At 60.7% G+C, this 15,803-nt stretch overlaps 2 protein-coding genes across 6 annotated transcripts in view; both read left to right on the top strand.

The window, feature by feature from the left end:
- PACS2 (phosphofurin acidic cluster sorting protein 2) overlaps positions 1–12,345 on the top strand; it is a 54,024-nt gene extending 41,679 nt beyond the window's left edge. For 2 of the 5 annotated variants that reach the window (XM_075530561.1, XM_075530559.1), the window contains exons 9-24: positions 390–547; positions 1,653–1,743; positions 1,934–2,008; positions 2,151–2,290; positions 2,574–2,706; positions 2,846–2,950; positions 3,127–3,233; positions 3,554–3,708; positions 4,124–4,234; positions 4,528–4,636; positions 7,335–7,377; positions 8,127–8,169; positions 8,320–8,458; positions 8,828–9,054; positions 9,160–9,273; positions 9,896–12,345. In XM_075530561.1, the coding sequence (XP_075386676.1) occupies positions 390–547; positions 1,653–1,743; positions 1,934–2,008; positions 2,151–2,290; positions 2,574–2,706; positions 2,846–2,950; positions 3,127–3,233; positions 3,554–3,708; positions 4,124–4,234; positions 4,528–4,636; positions 7,335–7,377; positions 8,127–8,169; positions 8,320–8,458; positions 8,828–9,054; positions 9,160–9,273; positions 9,896–10,014 (1,869 nt within the window). In that variant the 3' untranslated portion in view covers positions 10,015–12,345. Of the gene's footprint in view, positions 1–389; positions 548–1,652; positions 1,744–1,930; positions 2,009–2,150; positions 2,291–2,573; positions 2,707–2,845; positions 2,951–3,126; positions 3,234–3,553; positions 3,709–4,123; positions 4,235–4,527; positions 4,637–7,334; positions 7,378–8,126; positions 8,170–8,319; positions 8,459–8,827; positions 9,055–9,159; positions 9,274–9,895 lie in introns of those variants that run through there. The other 3 variants (XM_075530560.1, XM_075530558.1, XM_075530562.1) reach the window with 2 other exon arrangements.
- Positions 12,346–12,525: 180 nt separating this feature from the next.
- Positions 12,526–15,803, top strand: part of TEX22 (testis expressed 22) — a 34,188-nt gene continuing 30,910 nt past the window's right edge. Inside the window, exons 1-2 of the mRNA XM_075531419.1 lie at positions 12,526–13,095; positions 13,520–13,724. Coding sequence (XP_075387534.1) covers positions 13,560–13,724 — 165 coding nt within the window. The 5' untranslated portion in view covers positions 12,526–13,095; positions 13,520–13,559. The remainder of the gene's footprint in view (positions 13,096–13,519; positions 13,725–15,803) is intronic.

The following is a 15,803-nucleotide window of genomic DNA, read 5'->3' as shown; positions in this document are numbered from 1 at the left end:
CCACCTGAATCTGTGTGTGCAAGCACACTCCTGGCTCACCTTGACACGGTGCCTCCTGTGTGTGAACTCATGGTGCGGGCACAGGGTGGCCCACAGCCATGCCCAGTGAGGCCCTGAGGGGACGTTTGCAAGCGTCGTAAAGCAATGATTCATTGTACACTTGGAGCTTGCTGACAGCAAAGGGTTTCTTTCTCTGGTGCTGGGCACTGTCCTTGAGTCCTGCTTCTCAGATACCTGCTATGCCCTGTGGATGACCAGCGAGTAGCTGGCCCCACTGTGCCCTCTGAGTGACCAGCATGTGGCTGGCTCTGCTGTGGTGGGTGGTGCAGATGTCTGCAGGACTCTTGGAAGGTCCTCTGCCTGGCCTTCATGCCCCTGGCTCGTCCCAGGTCCTGGACTCGGAGCAGGACCCAGCTGAGCATGTCCCTGAGGTGGAAGAGGACCTGGACCTCCTCTACGACACACTGGACATGGAGAACCCCAGTGACAGCGGCCCCGACATGGAGGACGACGACAGTGTCCTCAGCACCCCAAAGCCAAAGCTCAGGTGAGCTGCCCCCAGTGAAGGGACCCTGAACACCCTTGGCACCCAACGGGGTCACTAGTATTTGCCTCTTCGGGGTGGGCTCCTGACCAGCACCACCCCAGCCGGTGAGGGCTGTCTGCCTTCAGGACTTAGAGCAGCGGTTCTCAGCCTGAGGGTGGAATGACCCTTTCACATGGGACTCCCGATTCATAGCAGTAGTAAAATTAGAGTTATGAAGTAGCAACGAAAATAATTTTATGGTTGGGGGGGACACCACCACATGAGGAACTGTATTAAAGGTTCGCGGCATGAGGAAGGTTGAGAACCACTGCCTTAGAGGGTCCTCTGGGCCAGACCAGTCACCCACTGTGGGCAGCCCTGAGCAGAGGACAGCAGGGGGTGCTGGAGGTGGCAGCAGGGGGTGCTTTCTCAGCACTGGGTGAACTCTGAGCAGGGGTGAGGCAGAGAGCCAGAGCAGAGGGAGGGCAAGGTGATATGGTCTGGCTGGGGTCTGAGCATGAGGCAGGAAGCAGCCCAGAGACTGCAGCATCAGGATGGGGACCGGGGGCTTGGGGTCCTGAGCAGAGCAGCTGGGCTCAGGGACCAGTGGGTCAGTGGGGTCTTCTGTCCAGAGGGGCTCCCAAGAAGCTGCATGGTGGGAGCAGAGGGTATATCTGCCACAAGCAGGGCTGACAGGGGTGGGGCCCCATGGAGTGGGGTCACAGGTATTGTGTGCCTGGAGATGGTCATGGGGTCACGGAGAGGCCAGCTGGTCCAGTGCCATCGCCACAGCCCAGGGCAAGGCCTGGCTCAGCTGCTGAGGGGGCGGCCCAGGATGGACCATGTAGTCCTGCAGCTGACACAGCTGCCTGGAGCACCTCTCCCACCTTAGGGACATGGCTGCCCCATGGCCCCACCCCCAACCCATGGATGTGGTACCCCAGGCTCCCGCACCCTTTCCCAATTCAGAGCCATGACTGTCCAGTCTCTGAAATAGCCCCTCCACCCTTTGTTCGCACAGGCCGTAGAGCTGCAGGGGAGAGGGGCGGGCAGGATGGTGGGCGGCAGGGAGGATCCCCAACTCGGGCTCTACCTGGAGCAAGGGCTGACCATTCCCCCTCCCCAGGCCGTACTTTGAGGGCCTGTCACACTCGAGCTCCCAGACGGAGATTGGCAGCATCCACAGCTCCCGGAGTCAGAGGGGGCCACCCAGTCCTGTGAGTGGGGCTCATGGGGGGGACTGTCCATGAGTAATGATGGGGAGCTGTGTGGGTGCCCCAAACACACCAGGGCTGTGAATACCTGCCCCTCTAGGGGCCTCCGTCCTCAGCCCAAACCCCACCCTTACCCCAATTGGTGCTCTCCTCCACCCCTACTTGGGGCCCCCTGACGTCCCTCGTCCAGCAGGCAGAGGCTCCTGAGAAGATGAGACCCCTCAGCAGCCGGCAGTCGAGCGAGAATGTCCCCGACACGATGGTGCATGTAAGCCACGGGCCACCACTGCTGGGGCCACAGGCAGTATCCTGGGGAGGGCAGGCACCATCTCAGAATGGCCCAGCATGGCTGGGCTCCCAGGAGACCCTGCATATAAGGTATCTCCATGTCTGTGCCTCCTCCCCCACAGAGCACCCCGATGCGGGAACAGCCCAGGCCACCAGAGGACAGCCCGGAAGCAGAAGCCACCACGCAGGACGTGTTCACAGAGAGGCTGCCACCCAGCGGCAAAATCACAAAGACTGAGTCTCTCATTATCCCCTCCACCCGGTGAGCATTGCGAGAGGCCCTCACCACCCACCCGCTGAGTTCCTAGTGAGGGACACATGCTGAGGCTCCATTCCAATCCAGGTCAGCACTTAGCAGGGGCTCTAGAACGAGGTGTCTGCTGGGAGACTGCATCTGAGCCCCCTCAGCAGGCCTGGGGTGGGAGGTGCTGGTGTGGGTCCAGGCGTGGTCCACCCCAGGTGCCCCTTGCCACCGTCCCCCCTCTCCCCATCCCCTCCCACCCCCCAACCCAGCTCCGCCAGCCAGTCATCCTGTTCCTGCACAGGTCTGAGGGGAAGCAGGCTGGCCGCCGAGGCCGAAGCACGTCACTGAAGGAGCGGCAGCCAGCCCGGCCACAGAGTGAGCGGGCCAACAGCCTGGACAACGAGCGCTGCCCAGACACCAGGAGCCAGCTGCAGGTGGGGAGAAGGAAGGGCCTGACAGGGGTGGGCACAGGTGGAGCCAGCTGCAGGTGGGGGGGGGGGGTTTGCCTGGAGGGGGCGGGCACAGGCGGGGCAAGGCTGTGACGTGTGGAGGTGCGTGCATATGTGGCCCCAGATCCCCAGGAAGACCGTGTATGACCAGCTCAACCACATCCTCATCTCTGATGACCGGCTTCCAGAGAACATCATCCTGGTCAACACCTCGGACTGGCAGGGCCAGGTATGCTGGAGCCGTGTCCTCCTCTGGCAAAGGGGGTGGGGGGGTGAGGGGAGGCTCTAAACCCACCACCTGAGGAGGCTGGGAGCCCCAGCCCCGTCCCCGGGGAGGAGAGCGGCCTAGGGCGTACGGATGTGGGCTGTGGCTTCATGTCAGCTGACCATCAGCCCCACCCCCAGCTCCTCTCAGACATGCTGCAGCGGCACACTCTGCCTGTGGTCTGCACCTGCTCCTCGGCCGATGTCCAGGCTGCCTTCAGCACCATTGTCTCTCGGATACAAAGATAGTGAGTCCCGCAGGCCCCAAGGACTGGCCCCTCAGAGACTTCTCGGCAAAGGGGCCTGGAGAGAGAACACCTGGAGATGGGCAGGCCCTGTTGGGGGGAGCCTTGTGCAGAGGGGGCGCCCTGTGCAGAGAGGAGCCCTATGCAGAGGGGGGTGGGCTGTACAGAAGGAGCCCAGTGTGGGGCAGTTCCAGGGTCTCCAGAGTGTGATGTACCATGTGGTGGGGGCGGCAGGTGGGCCCGGGGGGGGCTGCAGGACAGAAGCCCAGAGACCTGTGGTAAGGCCCCTGCCCCTTTCTCGGTGCCGCCATGGACGGACGCAGCTGCAACTGCAACTCCCAGCCCCCAGCCCCGGTGAAGATCGCAGTTGCCGGGGCGCAGCAGTACCTCAGCGCCGTCCTGCGGCTCTTTGTAGAGCAACTGTCCCACAAGACCCCCGACTGGCTGGGCTACATGCGCTTCCTGGTCATCCCTCTGGGTGAGTGGGTTGGGGGCCGAGGGAAGGGTGCCCTGTGACAGGACCTGGGGAAAGCTGGTTGGTTCTCCAGAGCCCGAGTCAGAGAGCGCCCAGGGGTCCCAGCTGGTTTCCTCTTTCTAAGTCAGAAAGTGGCTCTTGGGACGCAGTGACACCGATTTTAGACATGCGGAGCAGGGGCCGCTTTCCCTAGCCAGGTCACCAAGTTATGGGTCGCCAGTAAGGTTACATGCGTGACAGCGACACGTTTCCACAAGAGCGCAGTGGGTCTGGGTCCCAGCCGAGACTCCGCACTCAGAACCAAGTGCCTTTGGCCAGGCACCACCCTCCCGCTCGTGCCGTCCCCCTGGGGGCAGCAGAGGTCCCTGTGAGTTGGGAAAGGCCCCACCAGTGATACTCCCATGTCCCCTGGCCACAGGCTCCCACCCCGTGGCTCGCTACCTGGGCTCCGTGGACTACCGCTACAACAACTTCTTCCAGGACCTGGCCTGGAGCGATCTCTTCAACAAGCTGGAGAGCCACGGTGCAGGTGAGACATGCACCCCCCGGCCTATGTCCCCCTCAATGCACCCCCACCTCCAACCCAGCCCCAGCCCATCTGCCCTGTGTACCTCCTTGCCTCCCACCCAACCAGCGTCCCCCTTTTGCACCCTTCACCTCTCCCCCGTACCAGCCACTCCCTGCATGACCCCTCATGTGCCCCAACCCTAGCTGGGTTTCCCCTCCTCATCCCCTGTTCTCTCTGGCCCACCACCCCAGGCCCCCACCTCCCCTAAAGCCACCCCCGGCATAGCCAACAGCCCCATGCCCTTCCTTCCGCAGTGCAGGAAACCCCGGACATCGTGTCTCGTGTCACGCAGTACATCGCCGGGGCCAACTGTGCCCATCAGCTGCCCATTGCGGAGGCCATGCTGACCTACCGGCAGAAGAGGTAAGGCTGTTCAGGCTGCTGAGCCGGCAGAGCCAGGCCCAGGCCCAGGGTGTCACCGACCTGTCGGGGTACCACTTCATGCAGTGGCTCAGCTGAGCAACCCCTGAGCCCCGTCTGTTGTGCAGGTCCGGCCCTCCTGGGGGGCTGGCCAGCTCCTCCGATCTGTAGCATGGGCTCACCTGGACTCAGGCCAGTGGTGAGCGTTCCTCCGGGTGGGCAGGCCCTCAGGACCAGGCCAGCTTGGCAGGCTGCTGCCCACAGCAGGCACATCAGGACAGTCGGGCTGCAGGCTCTCAGGGGATCCGTAGACTGTGTGGTCAGCTAGAGGGGTGATCTGCCTTTGCCTGTGGGGGCATGTGGCCCCTGGGTTCCCTGTGCCCGAGATCTCAGGGCCTCGCTTCAGGAGCAGCCCTGCCCTGTGTGTAAGCAAGTGGGGGGCTGGCAGAGCCTGTGCCCCCAGGCTCACCGCTCCCCTTGGGGGCCACCTACCCTGTGGGCCCACTAACAGTCTGCGTCTTCTCTCCTGGTGGCTTTCTCACAAGGAAAAGGAACCTCCACTTTGATTTCACCCTGAGGTACCAGTGTCCCCGGGCCCCACCTTGTCCCTCTGCCACATGTCTGCCCCGGGCTGGTCTCGGCTTGTTTAGCAATGTCAGTAGGCGGGGATGCAGGTGGACACCAGCCTAGCTTCATACCACACCCCCTGAAGGCTGCCCACCTGCAGTCCAGGAACCCACCTTGGTCCTTGCCCATCCTGGTGCCCCAGTTGGGGGTGTACAGAGTCCCCAGCCTTGGCGTTCAGGGGGCAGGCTGCCCACCTGCTGTCAAGAGCCCCTAATGGGGATGTGCAGGGTCCCCAACTTTGGAGTTTGAGTCCATTTGGTGAACTCATGGTGTCTAAATGCGCTGGTGCCTGGGCAGCCTGCTCCTGGTCAGTCTCTGCAGGGACACGGACCAGGCAGAGCCACATAGCTCATTGAGGGTCTTGCCCACCAGTGGCTGTGCCCTGGAGGCAGCAGGGAGCAGAATAGTTTTGTGCAGAGCCTGCCTGGGGAGCCTCCTCCCTTTGTCTCATCACTTGATGGGCACCCCATGGGAAGGGGGCTGAGTGCCCCACCCACCTCTGCTAAACAAGACCTGTGGGCAGAGGAAGACCAGCCCGGTGCCCAGCCTGGCATGAGGTGGGCTGCAGCATGCCTGAGCAGCCCAGGCCCCAATAGGCCCCGCCTCCCTGCTGCTGTCTCCGTCGGTGGACGGGCTCCCTACCTCCGTGTGACAGTGGTGACACTACCCAGGGGCAAGTGCCCTTCCTGACCAGCAAGTGTCACAGGAAAGACCTGGGCAGGCTCAAGGTCAGATTAGGGTCCCTCCCCAGCAGCTGGGCCACAGCGGAGAAGACAGCATGGTAGCCCCTGTGTCTCAGCCCTGGTCTCCTGGTGTCTCTGCTATCAGGCCACGTGCGGCTGAGTGGGTGCTGTCTGCATGGCCCGGGAGCTTGGCGTCCGCGCTGTGACTGTGCCTCTCAACCCAGTGTGCACGGCAAGCATGGGGCCGCCGTCCTCGTGGGGCCTGGGTGGGTTTGGTGGGCAGAGACCTGGGAAGTCTCTTGGACTGGGACACATGCCTGGCAGGGCCAGGGAGCTCATTGAGGGTCTGGGCAGCTCCCTGGAGCCTTCACAGCCCTGAAGTACCTGCTGAGAGAGATGGTTCCCGGGGCGGGACTCACCTGCCAGGCATGAGCACACAGGTGAGGGGTCTCTATGAACGGTGCCCAGGGACAGACCTTTCCCAGACTGGCTGCTTCTCCTGGGCATCATCTTTGGGCCTAGTAGTCTCTGATGCTGAATGTTAACCCCAAGGCAGTGCTGGGGCCCACACAGGTTGTCTGTAATCACTCCATGGCTTGCCCCTGCCATGACCAACACCATGTAAGGCTTGCGACCCTTGGATTTGGCTCTGGGAGCTGGCAAGAGCTGGTCGCATTGTGGTGTGGACAGCAGCAATAATCTTAGCCTTGGCTGCCAGCGTGGAACAGGGTGGGTGTGCACCGGTGGCCAGGCGCAGCCAGGCTCAGGCAGAGGTCGGGGCAAGATAACCACCTCCCTTCATTGCACCAAGTCTGTGTCAGAGCCCAAGGTGGGCTCACGCTATAGGTAAAAGGCCTGGGTGACCCCAGTTTCAGGGCAGTGGCCCACAAATCTAGGAAGCCTGCGCCTTAGGCCTGCTGGCTCCTCAGAGCTGGGGTCTCCCATGCTGAGGACCCCCTTCCCCCACCTTGCAGCATGGTCATCAAGGCAGGGTGTGCAAGCCAGCACAGACAGGTGTCCTCATTGGGGCACAGTCAAGAAGGCCCAGAACATTGTCTGAGGAGGATGCTGTGATCCTACACCTGGTGGGGCCAGCTGAGGGCAGCAGGGGGCACTGTTGCCAGGTGGCACCTTAGCCTGGAGAACGAGTCCCTGCGGGTGCCTTCTCTGCCCTGCCACTCCCTAGCTGCTCTGACCATAGGGCAGGCAGGCCTTACCCCTCCTGGTCTCTCCCAGGGAAGGTGGGTATAGGCCAGGGCCCACCATGCGGAGAGTGGGCAGGGGGTGCACCTGGCAGAGGTGTAGGAGGCAGTGCCCACCTTTCTGCCTGCCAGCCTCTTGCTCAGCACCTACCACACGAGAGCCCTCACTGTGTGTCTCCTTCCTCTTAGCCCTGATGAAGAGTCCTCCCAGAAGTTCATCCCCTTTGTTGGGGTGAGTACCCCTTTGTTGTTGTGAGCTCCCCTTGGTCAGGTGAGCCTTTTGGCACAGCCTCAGCTTTTTGCCTGTCAGATGATGCTGCAGCTTACCTGCAGGCTGCCTTCTGAGTCAGTGGCCTCTATCCCAGAACTCTCTTCACAGATTGAGCTGAAGCCACGTTTTGAAATCTTCCATCATGCAGTGCTGGTCTTCATGGTTGAGCAGGGCCAGCCCAGAGTGTTGTGGGAGCTGACCGTCGAGACGGGACAGACCCTGTTTGCATAGGGCTGCCTCCGGCTGTAGGGCCCATTGCTTAGCTGTCCTGGGTCTTGGGGCCCATTGCTTAGCTATCCTGGGTCTTGGGGCCCATTGCTTAGCTGTCTTGGGTGTCGGGGCCCATGGCTTAGCTATTCTGGGCCAGCAACCCAGCTCTTGAGAGCCCAGCCAGTGGATTGGGTACTGGCCTGCAGCCACAACCGGTTGGTCAGCACCTATGCCCAGTGAAAATCACCATGGCAGGTGCTCAGGTCAGGGCTGGCTCTTGGAACTCACGGGGGCAGAGTAGGGCCGTTACCCCTGGCCTTCAGAAGTAGATGCCCTGGCTGTTCTTTGGCGACACTTCTGGGTGGACGTGAACCCGGCCTTTCAGTTAGAGGCTGTTTGCACAACCCAGCGATTCGTGGGCAGGGCCATGGCCTGTCCTTGACGGCTCCCTGGAGGAGGGACCGTAGCCCCTCCACATAGCCAGCCATGTGTCTTTCTAGGTTGTCAAGGTTGGCATTGTGGAGCCGTCCTCCACCACATCAGGTAAGGCACCTCCACACCCAGGCCGGTCTATAGCACACTCTTGCTCACTGCCCCTGGAGGACCATGGGCACCCACCTCCATGCCCAGCACTGGCCCCCAAGTCTGAGAAGCAGGGAGGGACCCACCTCCGCTCCGAATGTCTCTCCCAAGGTGACTCAGACGACGCAGCAGCCCCGTCTGGCTCCAGCGTGCTCTCTTCAACCCCGCCGTCCATGTCTCCGGCTGCCAAGGAGGCCTCGCCCACTCCGCCCTCATCCCCTGCTGTGAGCGGAGGCCTGTCTTCCCCCAGGTAATTGGGGTGCTTTCAGCCCCACTACACACCTGCAGCCCACTCCCCAAGTGCTGGCCCCGTTGGGAAGTTTGTGATGCTGGGCGGAGGCCAAGCCCTGGGTGGGGCCAGGTGAGCAGCAGTCACTGCCGGGATGTGGGGTTCAGGGAGAAATCTTCCCCTCCTAGGATGGCCCTGCACCTGCACCTGGGCAACCACAGAGGCCTTGCTTAGGTGGGCCACAGGTGCATAATCAAGGGTCTTGTGGCTACTGGCCAGCACCACGGGGGACGGAGACAGCAGGCAGGAGTGACTGTCAGGCCACGATAGCCCCTCGCCAGGCTCCTTGCTGGCCACACAGGTGGGTGTGAAACAGCCCCCCTTCTGCAGCCAGGGCGTCGGCGCGGAGCTCATGGGACTGCAGGTGGATTACTGGATCGCAGCGCCAGCGGCTGAGAGGAAGCGAGACGCCGAGAAGAGGGACCTGCCCACCGCCAAAAACACGCTCAAGTGCACTTTCCGGTCCCTCCAGGTCAGCAGGCTGCCTGGCGGCAGCGAGGCTACAACCACACCCACCATGTCCATGACCGTGGTCACCAAGGAGAAGAACAAGAAGGGTGAGGAGGGGGCGGGGCTGCCAGCCTGTGGGCAGGGGGGCGGTGGTGTCCACTGGCAAGCTGCCCTGCGGACGACAGGACACAGCCTGGCCCCTTCCTTCCCAGTGATGTTCCTGCCCAAGAAAACCAAGGACAAGGACGTGGAGTCCAAGAGCCAGTGCATCGAGGGCATCAGCCGCCTGATCTGCACCGCCAAGCACCAGCAGAACATGCTGCGCGGTGAGGGGCGGGGTCGGCAGGGGCGGGGAGAGGCGTTCTGGAAGGGTGGGGCCAACGGGGTGGGACTTGGAGGGCGGGGCTGAAGGAGCGGGCTCTAGAGGAGAGGATGGGGCCAAGGAAAAGGTGGGGCTCAAGGTGGGTGATGGTCAGTGAGAAAGTGACTGCCACGGAGCACCAGAACAGAAAGTCCTTTGATGCTATGGACCAAAGGGGAAAATTGGATCAGAACAAACAATGAGACGGCATTTTTCTTAATTAGCCAGAAGAAAATGTTCACTTCACTATGCAAGGTAGTTCTGTAGCTTTATACACATTTTTATTATAAAGTACTCACTTTTCAAATTCCGAGACTTTCTCCACCCCTCTGCCTTTTCATAAAACTGGCTGGAAGATTTCAAACTGCGCTTCCAGAAGGCAATGGGTTGCCTTGGAAGGGGTCACCGCCCTTCCTCCTCAGCCATCAGTCCCAGAGCGGTCCCCAGAGCAGCGAGACTGTCCATCGTGGGTGTGGATGCTGGGAGGGCACCAGGCAGGTGGATGGGCCCTGTCCCCAGGGACCCAGCACTGCCCAGGGTGGCCAGCCGCCCAGCCCATTGACTCAGGTGGCCTGCTCTGTCCACAGTCCTTATCGACGGGGTGGAGTGGAATGATGTCAAGTTCTTCCAGCTGGCAGCCCAGTGGTCGTCCCATGTCAAGCACTTCCCCATCTGCATCTTTGGACACTCCAAGCCTGCCTTCTAGCTCCAGCGGCCCTGAGGATGGAGCCGTGGAAGCCCCCAGAGATCGCACCCTGCCCGGCCAGACCACACCAGGCGCCCTGCTGCTGTTAACGCTGCGGTTCCCACAGAGACAGGCGCTTAAACAGAGGGGCTTCAGCCAAATGCACTCGCACTGTGGAGACTAACAGCCCCACGCACGGGGAGCTGAGTACTACTCTGCTTATTAACCAGAATGTTCGGGGCTTGGGGAAGGGAGGGACTGGAGGTGTGAGGGGACACTGTTGAGCTTGGCAAGCCAGGTGAGGTGGCTTTGGTTGTCTGGAGCTCCTGCCAAGGCCCCCCACACAGAAAGGATTCCTGCCTTTGCATTCTTCATGAAACAAGCCTCTGCTTTCTCAGGTAGCCAGAATGCAGGAGGGCAGCTGCCTGCCTTCCCAGGGGAGAGCCTACCTGTCCACACAGGTGAGGGCCCAACCTCTGCACAGGTAGCCAAAAAGCTGAGGGTCATAGCTAGGGAATGGAGTGTCCTGAGCCAGGTGAAGGCTGAGATAGAACAGCAAGGGTATCACACCTAGCCCTGTACCCTGCCCACCTGCTCCCCTTTTATCCAGACCACCCCCGAGGGCCACCCACCGGTGAACCCCAGTAAACTCCAACCCAGTGAGGCAGTGGGTTTTGTAGTCGCAGGTATTTTTAATGCTTTTAAATACATGTTACAATGTAGCTGCCAAACAGAGGTTGCTCTTCTGAAACCCAGCGGCCAGGGGCAGGGTGGAACCAGCAAGCTGTCCCTTCTCCTGTACTCCGCTTCCTTCCATGGGACCCCTAAAGATCTCCCTGCACTCTGGACTGCTCTGGAGAAACACTGCTGTCTTGGCACGCCCACCCAGGGCCTGATTCAGCAGCCACAAGGCGTTGGTCCGTGGGCAAGGCCTCCGTAACCCCCATTAGTGTCCCAGGTGCTACCCTGTGGTCACCTGGGGCTTGCTCCCTCTTTGCTGGCTCTTCCCACCACACCCTGCCACCCTCTATGCCAGCTGTCAGCACAGGACTTCCCAGGCGTCTGCACTGAGAATTAGGAGCATGGTGAACGTGGGGCTGGTGCCAGGGGAATGTCTCAATGCAGAAGAATCATATGATCTGTGAAGACTTGGGCCGGTCTGACTGGACGTGCCAGCCTTCTGGGGCCGGAGTGCAGCCCTCAGGCTTCCTGGGATAGCCCTCCACCTTCCTACCCTGCCCCTGGTCCCCTGAACATGGCAGGCTCAGCTGGCTTCTAAGATGGAAAGCCACTGATAAGAGTGCCAGGAAACAGTGCCAACCCCTCAGCCAGCACCCAGGGTCGTCTCCCCACCCCACCTCCATGGAGAGAAGCCTCCTTACCTGTGACCCCTCCTCACCTGCCTGCTCCAGGTGTGTGAGGCACAGTGGGTGGAGTTCTCAAGTAGCAGGCCCTGAAGGCTCACCCTCCCAGCTGGCATCCACCTGAGGGACTGTGCATGGCATCCATGTTGGTAGGCCAAACCTCAGCACCTGTGGCCACGGGACCTTCCCAACAAAAGCTCTGCCTGGCTGAAACATAACCTGACTCCCCAGGGAGTGGCTGGGAAAGCCTGTTCAGGGTGCGGGTGTGGGGTGGCATGGGACTCACTGTCTCTGGACCCCTTAACTACATGGACTCCGTTTACTGCTCAGTCGGTGACTGCCCCCAGGCCATGCTCTGGAAACAGGAGAGGCAGGATACCCCCTTGTCCCACCTCTGGGGCTTCCTTCCGCATGCCCTCTCCCTGCTGGCGCACCACGCTCTGTGCTGGGAGTGGGGAGAGGGATGTGCAGACAGGCTGCAAGGCCTCAGACTCACCCCTCTGTGCCTCAGTTTCCCACCCGTCAAAAGGGGTGGTCGCACTTCCCCTGCCTACCTCATGGAGCTATTCTGAGGAGACACCGAACGCACTTTTTCCCTAAAGAAAGCCAACGTCGAACCAAATTCCACCTGTGATGACTGAGCCCGGTGCACGGAGGGGTGGGGGCTGCAGGCGGGCGGGCCCGCGCCGTGGGCAGTGGGCCATGGGCAGCGCCCAGTGGCTGGCCAGGAGGGCAGCCTGGTCTTGCCCATGCAGCTCTCGCTCCCCGCCGCCCTTCGAGACCCTGCCCTGCCCAGCGTGCGCTGTTGGGTTTCTTTCTAGTTGTACGTGTCGCTAGTTTTTCTTTTGCTTTTTTAATGGAAAACAGGATTAATGTAAATAACCGTTTGGGGAACAGACTAATCTGTCTCGTCTGTGACCATGTGGACTATTTTAAGGTGCTGATGCAGACACTAATAAACCTGGGGGGGGTCACCCCCAGGACCCTTGCCCAGCTGCTCTGTGGTTCCTGTGCCGCCGCCGCGTGGTCTAGGGGACAAGACAATGGGGCAGAGACCAGGGGGCGGGCGGGGAACCAGAGCGCAGGCGCGGAACGGGCCGGAAGTGGGAGGGATGGGCGGAGCCTGCCCATACCGTTGTGGGCCTTCCACCCCATCCCCCCACTTTGACCCACCCCACAGTCCCAAGTGGACTCCCCATCCCTACCCCACTGACCCCTCCCAGAAGCCGCAGTGGACCCCCATTCCTCCCCGCGGCCCACCCGGGCCATAGCGGACCTCCAACCTACCCCCACTGACCTCTCCAAAACGGCAGGGGTCCCCCGTTCCTCTAACTGGCGCACCCAGAGTGAATTGGATCCCCACATCCTCCTGAAGATTGTCCCAACCCTCAGTGAATCCCCGCCTCCCCCTGAGTCCCCTGACCCGCAGCGGCCCTCCACTCCTGACGACCCGCAGCGGCCCTCCACCCCTGACGACCCGCAGCGGCCCACTACCCCTGACCCCGAGTACCCTCCGACCTGCGATGGTCCCATTTCTGATCCTCCACCCTGTGCCCCTTCTGTCCCTGCGAGGCACTCTGGGGGCACCCTGGTGAGCCCCTGCTCCCCAAGGGACCCCGCAGCGGACCCCCGCCAGGCAGGGCGCACTCCCTGCGGAGGTGCGGCAGGGTCCAGCACAGCCTCTTCTCCCGCGGCGGTCCGGAGCCCCGCCTTGGGGTGTGGCCTGGGCGGGACACAGGTGAGCGTCATAGCCGGAGGGTCTGGAGGGCCGGGGCCCTCGGAATCCTAGCCCCCAGCTGGCCCTCACTCATTCCTCCTGCCTTCCCGAACCCACTGCACCTCGCCAAGGCAAGGCCCTGGGGAACCCACCCAAAGAGGTGCCCAGACTTAACACTGGATAAATTTCGACTGAGGGCCAAAGCATAGACGGAGGTTGAGTGGCTGTTGGAACAAGAACAGAAGGCTGCGTGGCTGGAGGTCCCTGGGGGAAAGGGGCTGGGGCGGTGGCAGCCATGCCCTAGTGGTCAGGGGACTGCATCACAGTGGATTGGGCCTCTGTAGAGAGAGTGGCCTCCAGACTCCTGGCCACATCTGTCCAGGGTGCACAGCTGGCTCTCCACCTGCCTGGGACCTGCCCCACCCAGCCCTTGTCTTTCCTCCAGAGCCCCGGAGGTGCAGACCAATAGCCTACCAGGGCTGAAGATGGACAGCAGAAAGCACTTACAGAAGGGCTCCCTGCGAAGGGAGCCAGAAACCCTGAGCCCACCCCAGCACAGGCAGCCCTCCCCTCAGGGTGGGCCTATGGCAGCCTGGAGCCCCCCTGGCATGCAGAGCAGCACCCAGCAAGGCCTGCAGACTCAGGACTGGGTAAGCCCACCCACTCCCTACACCCAGTAGGCACTCTGGGAACTGGCTGTGCAGAGAGGCCTCTTGTAGCCCACTGAGGGCTTCGCTGGTGCTGGGTGGTTTGTGGGTGTCAGACTGTGTTGAGGGGCAAGGAGGAGGAGGGCCCCAGAATCAGTCACACAGGCCACTCGTTTGGTCTCCTGGGCCCAAGGTGCCCAAAAGGCAGCAGAGGGCACCACATGACAGGGACAGACCCTCAGGACAGGTGTGGACACACCAGGTGGTTGTGCTGATGGCTCTCAGGAGGAAGAAGAGAGTGAGGAGGACGCGGTGGTCACCTGTGCTGTGGTGGGTAGCAGCCTGGTAGGCAAGGCCAGGACAGGAGATCAGGCAGCTGAGGAGGGCTTTGAACATGAACTGGCCTGGACAGAGTGGGCAAAGGCCCAGGTGTATCTCTGCTGACGCCTTAGTTTCTGTTGTGAGGGACAGAGTCAGCCTACCACTACTGGTGTCAGACCCCTGTTGAGACAATGTTGTTAACGCCTGCTTCCTCCCTCCACTGTCCTAAGCCCTGGGGGAGATGCCACCACTGACTGTGACCCAGGGACCCACTGGGCTGCCCTCTCTCTGACTTTATCCAAAGGGCTGCCCCTGCCAGCCATGCTTCTCCCTCAGCATGCCTGTGGCATGCAGTGTTCTCCCCTAAATTCTTGCCAGTGCTGGTCCAGAGCCCCTTATTCCTTTCGTCTGCACCTGTCTCCATCTGGGCCCTACCAGCACTGTGGTCACCTGTTTTGTTCATCTCATGTCCCGAGCCTGCCCCTAGAGCCAAATTCTGCACACAAAGAGGCCACCTTGGATGGAGGCCTGAGGTCCAGGGAGGAATTGCAGAAGGAGACTCCATGGAACGTCTGAAGTGACCAAGACAGGTGTTTAGCTTGCCCAGTGGATCAAGAGCATGAAGTGACCACTGGGGGCTTCCGAAAGGCAGAGACCCTCAGGATGGAGAGGTGACAGGGCAGAGAACCTCCCCTCTCAGCTCCTGAGCCCCAATCTGCTCAGCTGTCAAGATGGAGACCCCTGGTGTCACGGGAGGGTATGAGTTGGACTGCCAACCTCAAGGTCAGCAGTTCAAACCCACCAGTTGCTCTGTGGAAGAAAGATGAAGCTTTCTGTTCCCATAAAGACTGACAGCCTCAGAAACCCACGAGGGCAGATCTGCTCTGTCCTATGAGGTCGCTGTGAGTCAGAACAGGCCAGATAGCAGTGAGTTCAGTGAGTGAAAGGCACATGAAAGAGAGAGAAGGGCGCAGTAGCAACCTGGGCTGAGCCAGGCAGAGCAGAAGAGAGGCAGAAATAAGCTGAGCAGGAGGGGGTGATGATGACACCCCAGGAAATGGGCAGCCTGAGAAGCAACCAGAGTCAGTTCTGTGAGAATTCAGGATGAGGGGAATGCAAAATCAGTGTTCAGAAACAGACCCTTTTCCTATGGAAACCCAGCCATGAGCAGAAAGGAGGCCAGGAAAGGCTGGCTGATGGGTAGAGAACAGAACAAGAACAGAGCAAAACCTCCTAGAGGAAAAGTCTGGAGCCTCCTAGAAGGAGAACCAGTGCTTTGAATGGGTAGGCTTGGCAGCATGGGGAATGTCCCCCAAGAGTAGTACATGAAGTTAATGCAATCACAAACACGTACATGCATATGCTGAAAGGTGGCTTTGTCAACCCAGCAAACCATCTGAAGTTCATAAGGAAAATGAGTTGAGCAAAGTTAGCCTGATGTCCCCAGCCTCGGCATCTTCTTGGTCACATTGCAGAGCTTCACTTATTAAAGCTACCTTGTCCATGGACAACAGCACAATAGCTGAGCAGATGCCCACAAACTTGATGAGTGATCGAGAAGCTCTTAATCCAAGGCAGGGGTGGGAAGAGAGGATTGACAAAAAGTTAAAAACAACAACAACAGAAACAGAGAAAGTTGTAGGCAGATCTTTTGAGGAACACCGGGATAAAGCCCAGGGGGCCAGAGGTTTGAGCGTGAAAACATGGAACCATAAACATATTAGAAGAAACCTTCATCAAAATCATTAGAGCTGTGGAGTA

The sequence above is a fragment of the Tenrec ecaudatus genome, chromosome 14 (genome assembly GCF_050624435.1).
Source record: "Tenrec ecaudatus isolate mTenEca1 chromosome 14, mTenEca1.hap1, whole genome shotgun sequence".
Classification (NCBI taxonomy): Eukaryota; Metazoa; Chordata; class Mammalia; order Afrosoricida; family Tenrecidae; genus Tenrec; species Tenrec ecaudatus.
This window is presented reverse-complemented; position numbering and strand designations above follow the sequence as displayed.